Source organism: Microcaecilia unicolor, chromosome 5, assembly GCF_901765095.1.
Source record: "Microcaecilia unicolor chromosome 5, aMicUni1.1, whole genome shotgun sequence".
Taxonomy (NCBI): domain Eukaryota; kingdom Metazoa; phylum Chordata; class Amphibia; order Gymnophiona; family Siphonopidae; genus Microcaecilia; species Microcaecilia unicolor.
This window is the reverse complement of record NC_044035.1, coordinates 3,966,653-3,978,864: the sequence shown is the minus strand read 5'-3', so window position 1 is coordinate 3,978,864 and position 12,212 is coordinate 3,966,653. Positions and strand designations below refer to the sequence as shown.

At 44.5% G+C, this 12,212-nt stretch overlaps 1 protein-coding gene across 5 annotated transcripts in view; it reads right to left on the bottom strand.

Moving 5' to 3' along the window:
* Positions 1-609: 609 nt before the first annotated feature.
* Positions 610-12,212, bottom strand: part of ATE1 (arginyltransferase 1) — a 173,522-nt gene continuing 161,919 nt past the window's right edge. For all 5 annotated transcript variants that reach the window (XM_030202595.1, XM_030202594.1, XM_030202596.1 and 2 more), the window contains 2 exons: positions 11,541-11,746; positions 610-964 (listed from right to left, as the gene is read on the bottom strand). In XM_030202595.1, coding sequence (XP_030058455.1) covers positions 11,568-11,746 — 179 coding nt within the window. In that variant the 3' untranslated portion in view covers positions 610-964; positions 11,541-11,567. The remainder of the gene's footprint in view (positions 965-11,540; positions 11,747-12,212) is intronic.

Here is a 12,212-nt window from a genome sequence, read left to right as displayed (position 1 = left end):
CTTGGTGGCCCTGGCCACCACAGTGCAGGTAAGAAGACCAGGGGGCTCTTCTCTTTGCAAACCTGCCACGCTGCCTGCTGGCTACCATGAAATAAAAGGGCAAGGTTAGCAGAAGCAGAGGCCACACATGCCAGCTGCCTCGAATTCAGCCAATCTGTTAAACAGTCCTGTGGCAGGAGCTGGAGCCTGGCCAACACCGCAGAAATGTAACTGTGAATCACATGAATTCAAGCAGGGAACAAGGGCCCTTTCTACTCAAAGCAACTAAGGGCAAAGATTTCCTAAACATTTACACTCAAATTCCAGAGATAGGGCTCAGGGGCAGCAAAGACAGACAGATACACAGACAAAATGCAAACACTGGGAGACCTGAATGTGTCCTTGGGCCAGTAGCCTAGACCGGTGTGGGTCAGACCTGCTATGGTCTATCACTCCTGTTCACAAAAATTATACAGGAACATCTCACAACACAATAGGGAAGAGAGAGTGGCAGAGGATAACAAATCAATCAAAAATACAAAGTGGTGTAATTAACCATATATAAACTGTATATAACATAATATATAATTTAAAAAAATAAACAGCCAAGGATCAGAAATAACTATATGATAAATCATAAAACTTCAAAATATATTTTTGATAATTGCTCACATTTGAATATCACACTAAATATCGGAGAACTGAAATATATGAACGTGACAAAACCATTGTTTCAGCAACAAATGCTTGCTTCAGGGGGAACTTGGCGGCTGAAATAAAATGAAACATCCACGTTTCAGACATCGACCTTACATCTTTGCAAACAGAAGATTCTAGAAGACTGCAAAGTCCAATAGAGTGATTTCCGGCTATGGTCATATATTATTATTGGAATCAAGCAATTGCTCGGATCCACGGAGCTTTAATCTTCTGTATCTGGTCACGGCGAGCTCTGAATCCCCACTTCTCAGAAACGAACAAGCAGCTGGAAGCAAAAGCCAGAGATTCAGGTTAAAAAAAGAAAACTACTTTTTCCTTTTCAGCCCCCTTCAAATATTTTCACATGTATAAAAGCAGAGCGAGCATGGCGAGTCTTCTGGTATACTGGAAAATGAACATCTGTGCTAAATGCAGGCAAGCAGACATAATAATATACTGCCATTCTGGGTCAGAACAATCAAACGCAGCAGTCTCTAAAACCATGAATTCACTCCACCCTAATAATAGTCCCCACTAAGCATAGAGAAAGTAACTGCAGATAACACGCACAGCCTGAGCCCTGCAAATGTCCAGCAGTGGAGTATTTGTGGTTATATCCAGTTGTGCTAACTGCTTATGCCACATCCTCCAGCAGCAAATTTCAGACCTTGAATGAAAACCTGCTCCCCCTGATTTGTTTGAGAATGTATTGCTTAGTAACTTCATGGGGTTCAGTCTTTCAAAAAGTAAAAAATCCATTTACATTTACCCATTCCACATCCATTAGGATTTTGGAAACCGCTTATATCTCCCCTCAGCCAGCTCTTCTCCAAGCTAAAACACCCTAACCTCTACAGGTTTTCTTCATAAGGGAATTGCTCTATCCCCCTCCCCCCCCACTCCTCCAACAAAAGTAGGCAGGGAAGCTACTGAAAAAGACAGGTACAAATCAAGGTAAGGTAGACACAAAAAAGTGGCACATTCTTGGGCAGACTGGATGGACCGTGCAGGTTTCTGCCGTCATCTACTAAAACACCCTAACCTCTACAGGTTTTCTTCATAAGGGAATTGCTCTATCCCCCTCCCCCCCCCACTCCTCCAACAAAAGTAGGCAGGGAAGCTACTGAAAAAGTCAGGTACAAATCAAGGTAAGGTAGACACAAAAAAGTGGCACATTCTTGGGCAGACTGGATGGACCGTGCAGGTTTCTGCCGTCATCTACTATGTTACACCTATTAGGAGACTTCAGTGCAGCCTGTAGGGAGAAGTCAGGTGGTGGGGGTGGGGGTGGTGGTGGATATGGCTGCAAGGTACAGCTGGCCTATTCTGCAATAAGAAAACCCTGCAGAAATACTCAGCTATGTGACGAATCTGGAAGGGCTGCTTGTAATGCTCTCCCCTTAAAAACTGCTCTAATATATTTAAAAAGGAGACAGAGCAGCTTTTAAACTAGAATCTGGGGGAAAGTCGACAGTCACTCGCTCAGGAGCGCATGGTTCAGAGCGAGGTATCTCTGAAGGATCCTGTCAAAACAGGGAAGAGCATCTCTGACGGAAAAGTAAGTCGGGAGTCTTTGAGCAGAATAAAGACCACAAATTATAACTGCTAAAATGTGGGATACAAATGCAACAAATAAAATAAAGAAATAGGCGTCTCAGAGACCCGAAGATAAGGTACAAGTTATATTACAATGATGTTCAAATTGGGTGGGCCGGGGGCACTATATGTTAAAGAGAGAAGGGAGTCTAATAGGATAAAAATTCAGCAGGAAACAGCATCATGGAATCCTTATGAGTAGAAATTCCACGTGTGAAGGGAAAGAGAATACTGGTAGGGTTAGACTACCATCCGCCAAGCCAGGCCAGACTGACAGACGATAAAATGCTAGCAGAAATTAGGGAAGCTAACAAATTTGGCAACACTATAAGAATGGGTGATTTCAATTAGCACAATACACCAACCCAGAGTTTGCAGGACATATGTAAACACATCAAAACTAAAATTGCCATTTCTCAATAGTGCTCTGCTCCCACACACCCTGCAGTGTGCACAGCCCTTAGGCTTGGAAGAGACTGAGCCCCGCAAGAGGCTTTAAAGAGCTGTAGTGCTTCAATTGGTGGATTTAAATGACAGAATTCCTGAAAAAGCTGAAGTTTGGAAAATATGGAACCCCTGACGCAGCAGTGAAAGAAGGTGCCCTCGTGGGGCTGCATTTGGATGCATCAGTCAAGTCCGATGTATACTTCAGATAAGCGATTTTAATTTCCATGCGTCTTCTGTGACTTCAGTTAAGTACATTCGTCATGTAATTGCTCTTTTCTTGCTGACACCTTAAATACCAAATTGCACTTTAAACTTAAGGTGGAATTTGGTTCTTCTTATTAAAATAAACTCCAGGGGGTTTATTGACCACTGACTGGATTGCTGAGGCTCTCAGGCTGGAATGTATTTCTTGCTGAGAAAGTTTAGCACTGAGGTCAATCCCTGAAGAATCGCCCAGTGTTTATTCTGCAGGGTGTGTGAAAGCAGAGTCATACTGAGGATTAGCAGGAATTTTAGTTTTGGTTGATTTCAATTACCCCAATATTGACCGGATAAATGTCACATCAGGAAATGCTAGGGAGTTAAAAGTTCCTGGATGAAATAAACTTTTGCTGTGAACTTTTTTTTTTGAGTCCAGTAGAGGTTTTTTGGCAGAATCTTTTCTGTCTCCTCCGCTGTGACTTTGTTCTTAGGACTTGGGGATCCCCATCAGCTACACTAACATGTCACTGCTGGGTGGGCCCGAACTTAAACTACACAAAACAGCAGCCAGCCTCGTTAAAAATTGAGGTGAAAGACAAAACATCTTTCAAAAAATGGAAAAAAGATCCAAATAAACATAGTAACATAGTAGATGACGGCAGAAAAAGACCTGCATGGTCCATCCAGTCTGCCCAAGACAAACTCATATGTGTATACCTTACCTTGAATTTGTAACATAGTAGATGACGGCAGAAAAAGACCTGCACGGTCCATCTAGTCTGCCCAACAAGATAAACTCATATGTGCTACTTCTTGTGTATACCTTACCTTGATTTGTATCTGCCATTTTCAGGGCACAGACCGTAGAAGTCTGCCCAGCACTAGCCCCACCTCCTAACCACCAGCCCTGCCTCCCACCACCGGCTCTGGCACAGACCGTATAAGTCTGCCCAGCACTATCCCTGCCTCCCAATCTCGGCTAAGCTTCTGAGGATCCATTCCTTCTGAATAGGATTCCTTTATGTTTATCCCACACATGCTTGAATTCCCCTACTGTTTTCATCTCCACCACCTCCCGCCATACTGGGTCAGACCAATGGTCCATCTAGCCCAGTATCCTGTTCCCAACTGTGGCCAAGACAGGTCACAAGTACCTGGCAGAAACCCAAATCATGGCAACATTTCATACCTGTCCTTTTCAGGGCACAGACCGTATAAGTCTGCCCAGCAGTATTTCCCGCCTCCCATCACCAGCTCTGGTACAGACCATACAAGTCTGCCCAGCAGTATTTCCCGCCTCCCAACCACCAGTCCCGCCTCCCATCACCGGCTCTGGTACAGACCGTATAAGTCTGCCCTCCCCTATCCTAGCCTCCCAACCACCATCCCCTCTTCCCCCCACCTGCTCCGCCACCCAATTTCAGCTAAAGAAAGAAGCAACAGCATAACCACTGGCAAGTTAGATGCAAGGCACTGAGATAAAGAAAGCTAAAAGAGCAAATTTGCTGTAGAAGCAAAAACTCACAGCAATCATTTTGTCCGGTATATTAGAAGCAGAAAACCAGTTCAGGAGTCAGTTTGACCGTCAGACCATCATGGAGATAAAGGAGCACTCAGAGAGGACAAAGCCATAGTGGAGAGACCAAATAAATTCTTTGATTTTGTTTTCACTGAGGATGTAAGGGAGCTCTACCTGTGCCAGAAATTGTAATTAAAGGTGACAATATGCGCCTGTATATAGCAACAGACAGGATGGGGCTTCCATGGCAACTCAAGCAATGGGGAAGTGAGGCCAATGCCAAATGGACTTCTGTATTGCCATATACACAGATCACAGACCGTAGACCATGATGGACTGGAGTGGGTTTTGATGGCAACTCAAGCAATGGGGAAGTGAGGCCAATGCCAAATGGACTTCTGTATTGCCATATACACAGATCACAGACCGTAGACCATGATGGACTGGAGTGGGTTTTGATGGCAACTCAAGCAATGGGGAAGTGAGGCCAATGCCAAATGGACTTCTGTATTGCCATATACACAGATCACGGACCGTAGACCATGATGGACTGGAGTGGGTTATGATGGCAACTCAAGCAATGGGGAAGTGAGGCCAATGCCAAATGGACTTCTGTATTGCCATATACACAGATCACAGACCGTAGACCATGATGGACTGGAGTGGGTTTTGATGGCAACTCAAGCAATGGGGAAGTGAGGCCAATGCCAAATGGACTTCTGTCTTGCCGTATACAGATCACGGACCGTAGACCATGATAGACTGGAATGGGCTTTGATGGCAACTCCAATACTTTGGAAGTAAGGCCAGTACAGGGAAGATGGATGGATCAGGACCACTTTCCTATCATAGGAGTATGGGTGCTGTGGTGAAGAGGAAGATATCGTAAAATGGAAACTAGCAAGTAAAATGTTGTGTTAATACTATTGGATGTTGGTTCAACAATGCTTTGACAATGAATGCGACTGCTGGACAGACTGACATGCAGGTCTTTATCTGCCATCATTTACTATGTTAACATGGAGGAATTGAAAGATATCTTGGTGAACCTTGAAAATGTAATAAACCATATTGACAAATTAAAGAATGGCAAATCAACTGGACTGGCTGGTATACATCCCAGGGTACTGAAAGAACTCAAATGAAATTGCAGATCCCCTATTGATAATCTGTAGCCTGTCATTAAAATCATCCATGGTACCTGAAGATTCGAGAGTGGCCAATATAATGCCAATTTTTATAAAGGGTTCCAGGAACGATTCAGGAAACTACAGACCAGTAAAAGCTGATGTCACTGCCTGGCAAAATGGTAGAAACTATTATAAAGAGCAAAATTATGGAACACGTGGAGGGGCATAATCAAACGGGGATGACCATCTCTAAGAGCGCCCTTCTCTAAGGACATCCTGGCGAAGGGGCGGGGAAACCCGTATTATCAAAACAAGATGGGTGTCCATCTTTCGTTTCTATAATACGGTCAGGGACGCCCAAATCCCAACATTTAGGTCGACCTTAGAGATGGCCGTCCCCGTTTTTTTTGCGATAATGGAAACCGAGGACGCCCATCTCAGAAACGACCAAATCCAAGCCATTTGGTCATAGGAGGAGCCAGCATTAGTAGTGCACTGGTCCCCCTGACATGCCAAGACACCAACCGGGCACCCTAGGGGGCACTGCAGTGGACTTCACAAATTGCTCCCAGGTGCATGGCTCCCTTACCTTGGGTGCTGAGCCCCACAACCCCCCCCCCCCAAACCCACTCCCCACAACTGTACACCACTACCATAGCCCTAAGGGGTGAAGGGGGCACCTACATGTGGGTACAGTGGGTTTTGAAGGGCTCCCATTTATCACCACAAGTTTAACAGGTGTGGGGGGATGGGCCTGGGTCAGCCTGGCTGAAGTGCACTGCACTGCTCCAGGGACCTGCATACTGCTGTCAGGGAGCTGGATATGGCATTTGAGATTTTCAATAATTTAAAACTTGTTACAGTATTAAGGATATTAGCCTAATATCCTTTGAGCAATGCCCACCTCTTCAATGTCGCCTTCGGCACCTAACCACTACACCTCTACTCAGGAAATCTAGACTGCCCCAACTTGACATTTAGTCCTTTAGATTGTAAGCTCCTTTGAGCAGGGACTGTCCTTCTTTGTTAATTTGTACAGCGCTGCGTAACCCTAGTAGCGCTCTAGAAATGTTAAGTAGTAGTAGTAATATAAAAGTGTCTTTTAGCTTATATAGTATATTGTATGATTTATTTTGTGTTTCCTTCTTAGATGGTAATGAAATGTATTTAAAACTCTGTAAGAGCACTCCTTGCTTGTTACCCTAATTACAATAACTGTCTATAATTGAAGAGTTGTCCTAGGGTGGGTGGGAAGACTAAACTAGATCCTGCAGTGCCTGCTAGAAGCTATCTGTTAATGCTGTGGTAGAAAGTTCAAGTTTTAAAACTAAGGGGAAAAGACTATGGAGATTATCTGATAAAATTTGCTTTTTTATATTTTTATTTTGCCTATCACTAACCTACAATTCCTCCTTTAAACCCCAATCTTTCAGTTCCCAAAGCACAATAGTGTTCACTTACCAGAGAAATGTCCTCTTCTCGCACAACTTCTCAGATTTGGCATTTCTCCAACTTCCCCCACTTGCATCTCTCTCTAGCCCACACCTACCATCTTACAAATGTGCAGTAGGTGCCAGCAGGAACCATGAAAACAAGTTGCCTCTGGCCAGGCCTTCTAGACCTTTCCTCTTCCATGTCCTGCGTGTGGGACACAGCAGAAGGAAGGTGCTGATGGAGTCAGCCAGAGGCATACTGTTTTTATGACTGCCATCTCCCGTGACCTGCTGTGAGTGGAGGTGGGAGGAGGGAGGCTAGATGCTAGGCCCATTGTGGGGGGGGGGGGGGGGGGGAGAGAAAGAGATACTGGATTGTTAGAGAGCACATCAGCTCAACTGCAGGTGGCCCCCTACCTCTGAATGGCCCTGGATTTTTTGCTGGGCTCACTCAATGGTAGTTGAAATCTTAGTTAACCGTTTGCATTTCTCTAGTACTCAGATGGCAACTGGCTTGTTTCTTTGAACTCCCAAGTGGAAGGCAGCACCCTAAATGCTTACTGACAAGAGACACCTCCAGAGGTGTTCAGAACAGAACACCCTTTACTGGGAAGTCAGAACACAGTAACTCAGCTTTTGTCAAAACTAGGCTAACTGGCCAGAGGTCCTGTAGTAGTTACTGAATATTTCTTAATAAGGAAGCTATTTAACATTTGGGTGCATTTTCAAGTCTGTAGCAAAAGTCCAACACACAGTATTCTCTTGATAAATGTGAGATGTGTTAAGCCAGATTGTACTAGTTTTGGTCAAGAGTTACATTATGGGGATTTATTCAAAGAACTCAGGTTTTTTGGGGGGACTTGTCTCATATTTACATTCTCAACAGTTAGTGTGTTTTGGCTTTTCAGGGCAGTACTGAGCTCCAGGTGATAGAAGGAAACATCAGTAAAGTTACTTCCCTCTATGTAGGGTTACCATTTCTTGTCCTCATAAAAAGAGGGCACTTGCCCTGCCCCTTTCACACCCCCTGCCCCGCCCCTGACGCATATTCCCATCCTCCCCCATCATCTCCATCTGCCCCCCCCCCCGTCACCTCCCCTCCCCTTACTCTACTATCCCTGGTGGTCTAGAGGTACCTCCATCTTTGGGGCAGGAAAGAGCCCCCTCTTTCCTGCTCGGAGCGCTGCTGCTAGCTGCCCTGCATACTGTGAGTCCGGCTCTTGGCGTTTCAAAATGGCCGCCGAGAGTTGAAGTCTGGTCGCCGTATTAAAAAAAAATATACAGCAGAATTAGAAAAGGTTGAAAGAAGAGCAACCAAAATGATAAAGGAGATGGAACCCCTCTCATATGAGGAAAGGCTAAAGAGGTTAGGGTTCTTCAGCTTAGAAAAAAGACGAATGAGGGCAGATATGATTGAGGTCTACAAAATCCTGAGTGGTGTAGAACGGGTAAAAGTGAATCAATTTTTCACTCATTCAAAAAGTACAAACATCAGGGGACACTCAATAACATTACATGGCAATACTTTACAAAAAAAATAGGAGGTATATTTTTTCACTCAACGAATGGTTAAGCTCTGGAACTCACTGCCACGGGATGTGGTAACAGCGGTTTAGACAGGCTCCTGGAGGAAAAGTCCATAGCTTGCTATTGAGATGGGCATGGGGAAGCTGGGATTGGTAGAATACAACATTACTGCTATTTGGGCTTCTACCAGGTACTTGTGACCTGGACTGGCCACTGCTGGAAGCAGGATACTGGGCTTCATGGACCATTGTTCTGACCCAGTATGGCTGTTCTTATGTTCTAATGTTTTCTGTGATTCAACCCCTGGGAAAGCTGCAGTGAGTGTTGAAGGGCTGTAGGTTTGGTCCACTGAATGAAACTGTAGAGTGTAAATGGTCCTCTCAGCACACATATTTTTTTTTTAAATTTCTGAAGCTTTTGGTTTGCTATGAGGAATTTTCATCCTAGCTTAGTTTTAATATACTTGATTTACCAGCTTTCAATTTAATACTAAAACAGTTTTTAAGTTACTATACAAATCTGTAGAGACCCTAAGGTTCTGCTTTAGGAGAATGGTAGCTAAGTATTGTACTTGTGTATACCCCTGCAATTTTTAGAACAAGGGGAGGGCTCTCATAACCAACAAAGCAGGGGGTGGGAAGCCACGGTCCTGACGAGCACAACTTAGCCAGATTTTCAAGACTTCCACAATGAATATGCACGAGATCTGTTTGTATACAATGGATGCAAAATATGCAAATAGATCTCATGCAAATTCATTGTGGAAATCTTGAAAACCCGACTGGGTTGTGGCCCTTGAGGACTGTGGTTGCCCACCCCTGCAATAAAGTAATAACAGGAGAAGACCTGTTTAGGTCAGAGCAATGGTCAATCTAGCCCAGTATCCTGCTTCCAACAGTGTCCAATCCAGGTCACAAGTACCTGGCAGAAACCCAATTAGCAGCAACATTCCAAGCTACTAATCCCAGGGCAAGCAGCAGCTTCCCCATGTCAGTCTCAGAACTTTTGGACAAGTTCTTGGAGGAAAAGTCCAAAGTCTGTTATTGAGATGGACATGTGGGAAGCCACTGCTTGCCCTGGGATGGGTAGCATGGGTTTCTGACAAAGAATACAGGAGCGAACAGCAATACTCACTAAACAAACACTTTGTATGCCTTAGTTAACGAGAACCCTGAATGTCAACCTTATCAACTTTAACACAAAGAGGCATCACATATGTGAAGCAGGCTATTGGATCTCCTACAGCTCGCAGCTATTCCAGATCCGAAGCTCTCTATTGCTTTCTTTATTAAATACATAAAACCACAATTTTCAACAAAACAGCGACTGCAGATCACAGCGCTGTAAAAAGGAGGGGGGGGGGTGGTTACTGAGCACACATAGTAATATAAGATGCCTCTGTCTTCAAAATATACTTAAATTAGTTTAAAGTTGATAAGGTTGACATTCGGTGTTCTTGTGAACCAACGCATGCAAAGTGTTTGTTTACAGAGAACTGCTAACACTGTTGTCACGTGCTGTTCACGGCTGTATTCTTTGTCATTATTTTGCTGTGGAGTGTTTTTTTTCCTTTGATTCTTTTCATACTTGTGACCTGGATTGGCCACTGTTGGAAACAGGATACTGGGATAGATAGACCACTGGTCTGACCGAGTATGGCTATTCTTATGGTATAAAACCCAAGGCCTAAGTGTGTTGCCTGTCTTTGACTAGTCCAGCTACTATATCAGGAGGTGTGGGAAAGCAGTGAGAGGTGACGGGTGGGTTTAGGCCTCTGCACTTCACTGGAAGAAAATAAGCAGCAGCTCTGGAGTACAAAGGAGCCTCTGGGTCTGGAACAGAAGAGGACCCAGTGGATATGCCCTGGGTCTGAGCAAGGAAGGCTAGACAGCCAGAAGGACGTGACCACATCCGAGTTCAGCCCAGCTCTGAAAAGTTGTAGAGGGAAAGGACCGACTAGGTGTCTGATGTTATTTGTGCTCACTGTGTATTGCTATTGTTGCGAGTCTGTCTTTTTGCTTGAAGACTATTTTTCAGTCTGGAACGAGTTATTAAATGCTGGTAAAGAGGGGAGAGTAGATTATTAATCTGCTAAAAGCACCCAGTTATACTGGTCCTGACCCGATCCAAGTACTGTATCCAGGAAGAATAACCCTTCACATCACTGTTACTTCCCTCAAGGTGTGCCCTCAGCCTGCCAGCCAGCCTATAAAGAGCCTCCGAGGAGCAGTCCAGACGGGCAAGGGTTACACATGCATTAAGACAGATGAAGACTAATTTTACAGCTCTCTACTTAATTTGTTGTACTTTGATTTATTTTTAACAAGACATTCAGGAACCAAAGCTGACAGAATCCAATCAGTTTCAAACATGTCCTAAGAAGCAAAAATAATGAGATGTCTGTACGTTATTAAAGGACTTTTGTAAACTTTCCCAAGCAATTGCAATCTTAATATAAATTATTTATCTCTGTCACTACTTAATGGCTTCACGAAAGAGTCAGGGATTGGGTGGCATGTCAACGAAAGGCCCCCTTAATATCTCACTGCAGTGTGGGGGAGGGGGGGAGAGGGTGGACACAGTTCCTTCCATTGCAGGACCTCCTACAGCAGGGAAGCGGAGAGACAGGGAGGCATATTTTCAAAGCACTTAGATTTACAAAGTTACATATTAACCTATGGAACTTTGTAAGGCTAAGTGCTTTGAAAATATGCCTGAGGGTGTCCCACTGCAGAGGAGGGGACACAAGATATCCCATTACAGTAAATGTAATGCCATTTTCAAATGCACAACAGACAGGGTATTTTGCTGTACAAGTTCCCACCTGTCTGATAATAGAAGACCCAGTATGTTATTTGGGGATACATGATTGCTGTTTGTTAAGCTTCTCCTCGTCACTTCCATGCGGGAAGCCCTCTTGAGTTTGCATATTTTATAAGATAACATTCTGACCATCGGAAGGTCGGACATTAGTTCTTTTTGAATATCTGCTTCTCTTCTCCCTCTTACCACTGGAAGTCATGTTGACATCACCCATCATCCTCTGAAGAGTATCATTCGCTCAGCGCATGTCTGCCCCACTAAGCTGGCGTATTGCTGAACGGTGGTCTCATCATTTGGCCCCTTGCGCATCTTCTTATACACCCTGTAAGGCATTCTTCTCCTTTTGTACAGGACTTGAACTTGCCCCAGATCTTTAACACAATCCTTATCCACTGCCAGAAGAGGAACCAGAGAAAAGGAATTACTCACTGTTTATACTGAAGATGCACAGAGAACCCATTATTTTTCACCTTCACTTAAAGCGAAGATACTTACCTGTAGCAGGTATTCTCCAAGGACAGCAGGCTGATTGTTCTCACATGTGGGTCGACGTTCGCGTCGGCCCAGGACTCGGGACGGCATTTTGCAAGCAAAATATTTAAAAACCTTTGCCAGAGTCTTCTGGAACGCGCACCGCGCATGACTTCCCGCCCATGGCGCGAGCGTGCTTCTTCAGTTTAATCAAAAAGCATAAATAGAAACCAACAATAACAACTCCAAAGGGGAGGTGGGCGGGTTTGTGAGAACAATCAGCCTGCTGTCCTCAGAGAATAACTGCTACAGGTATGTATCTTCGCTTTCTCCGAGGACAAGCAGGCTGCTTGTTCTCACATGTGGGGTATCCCTAGCACCCAAACT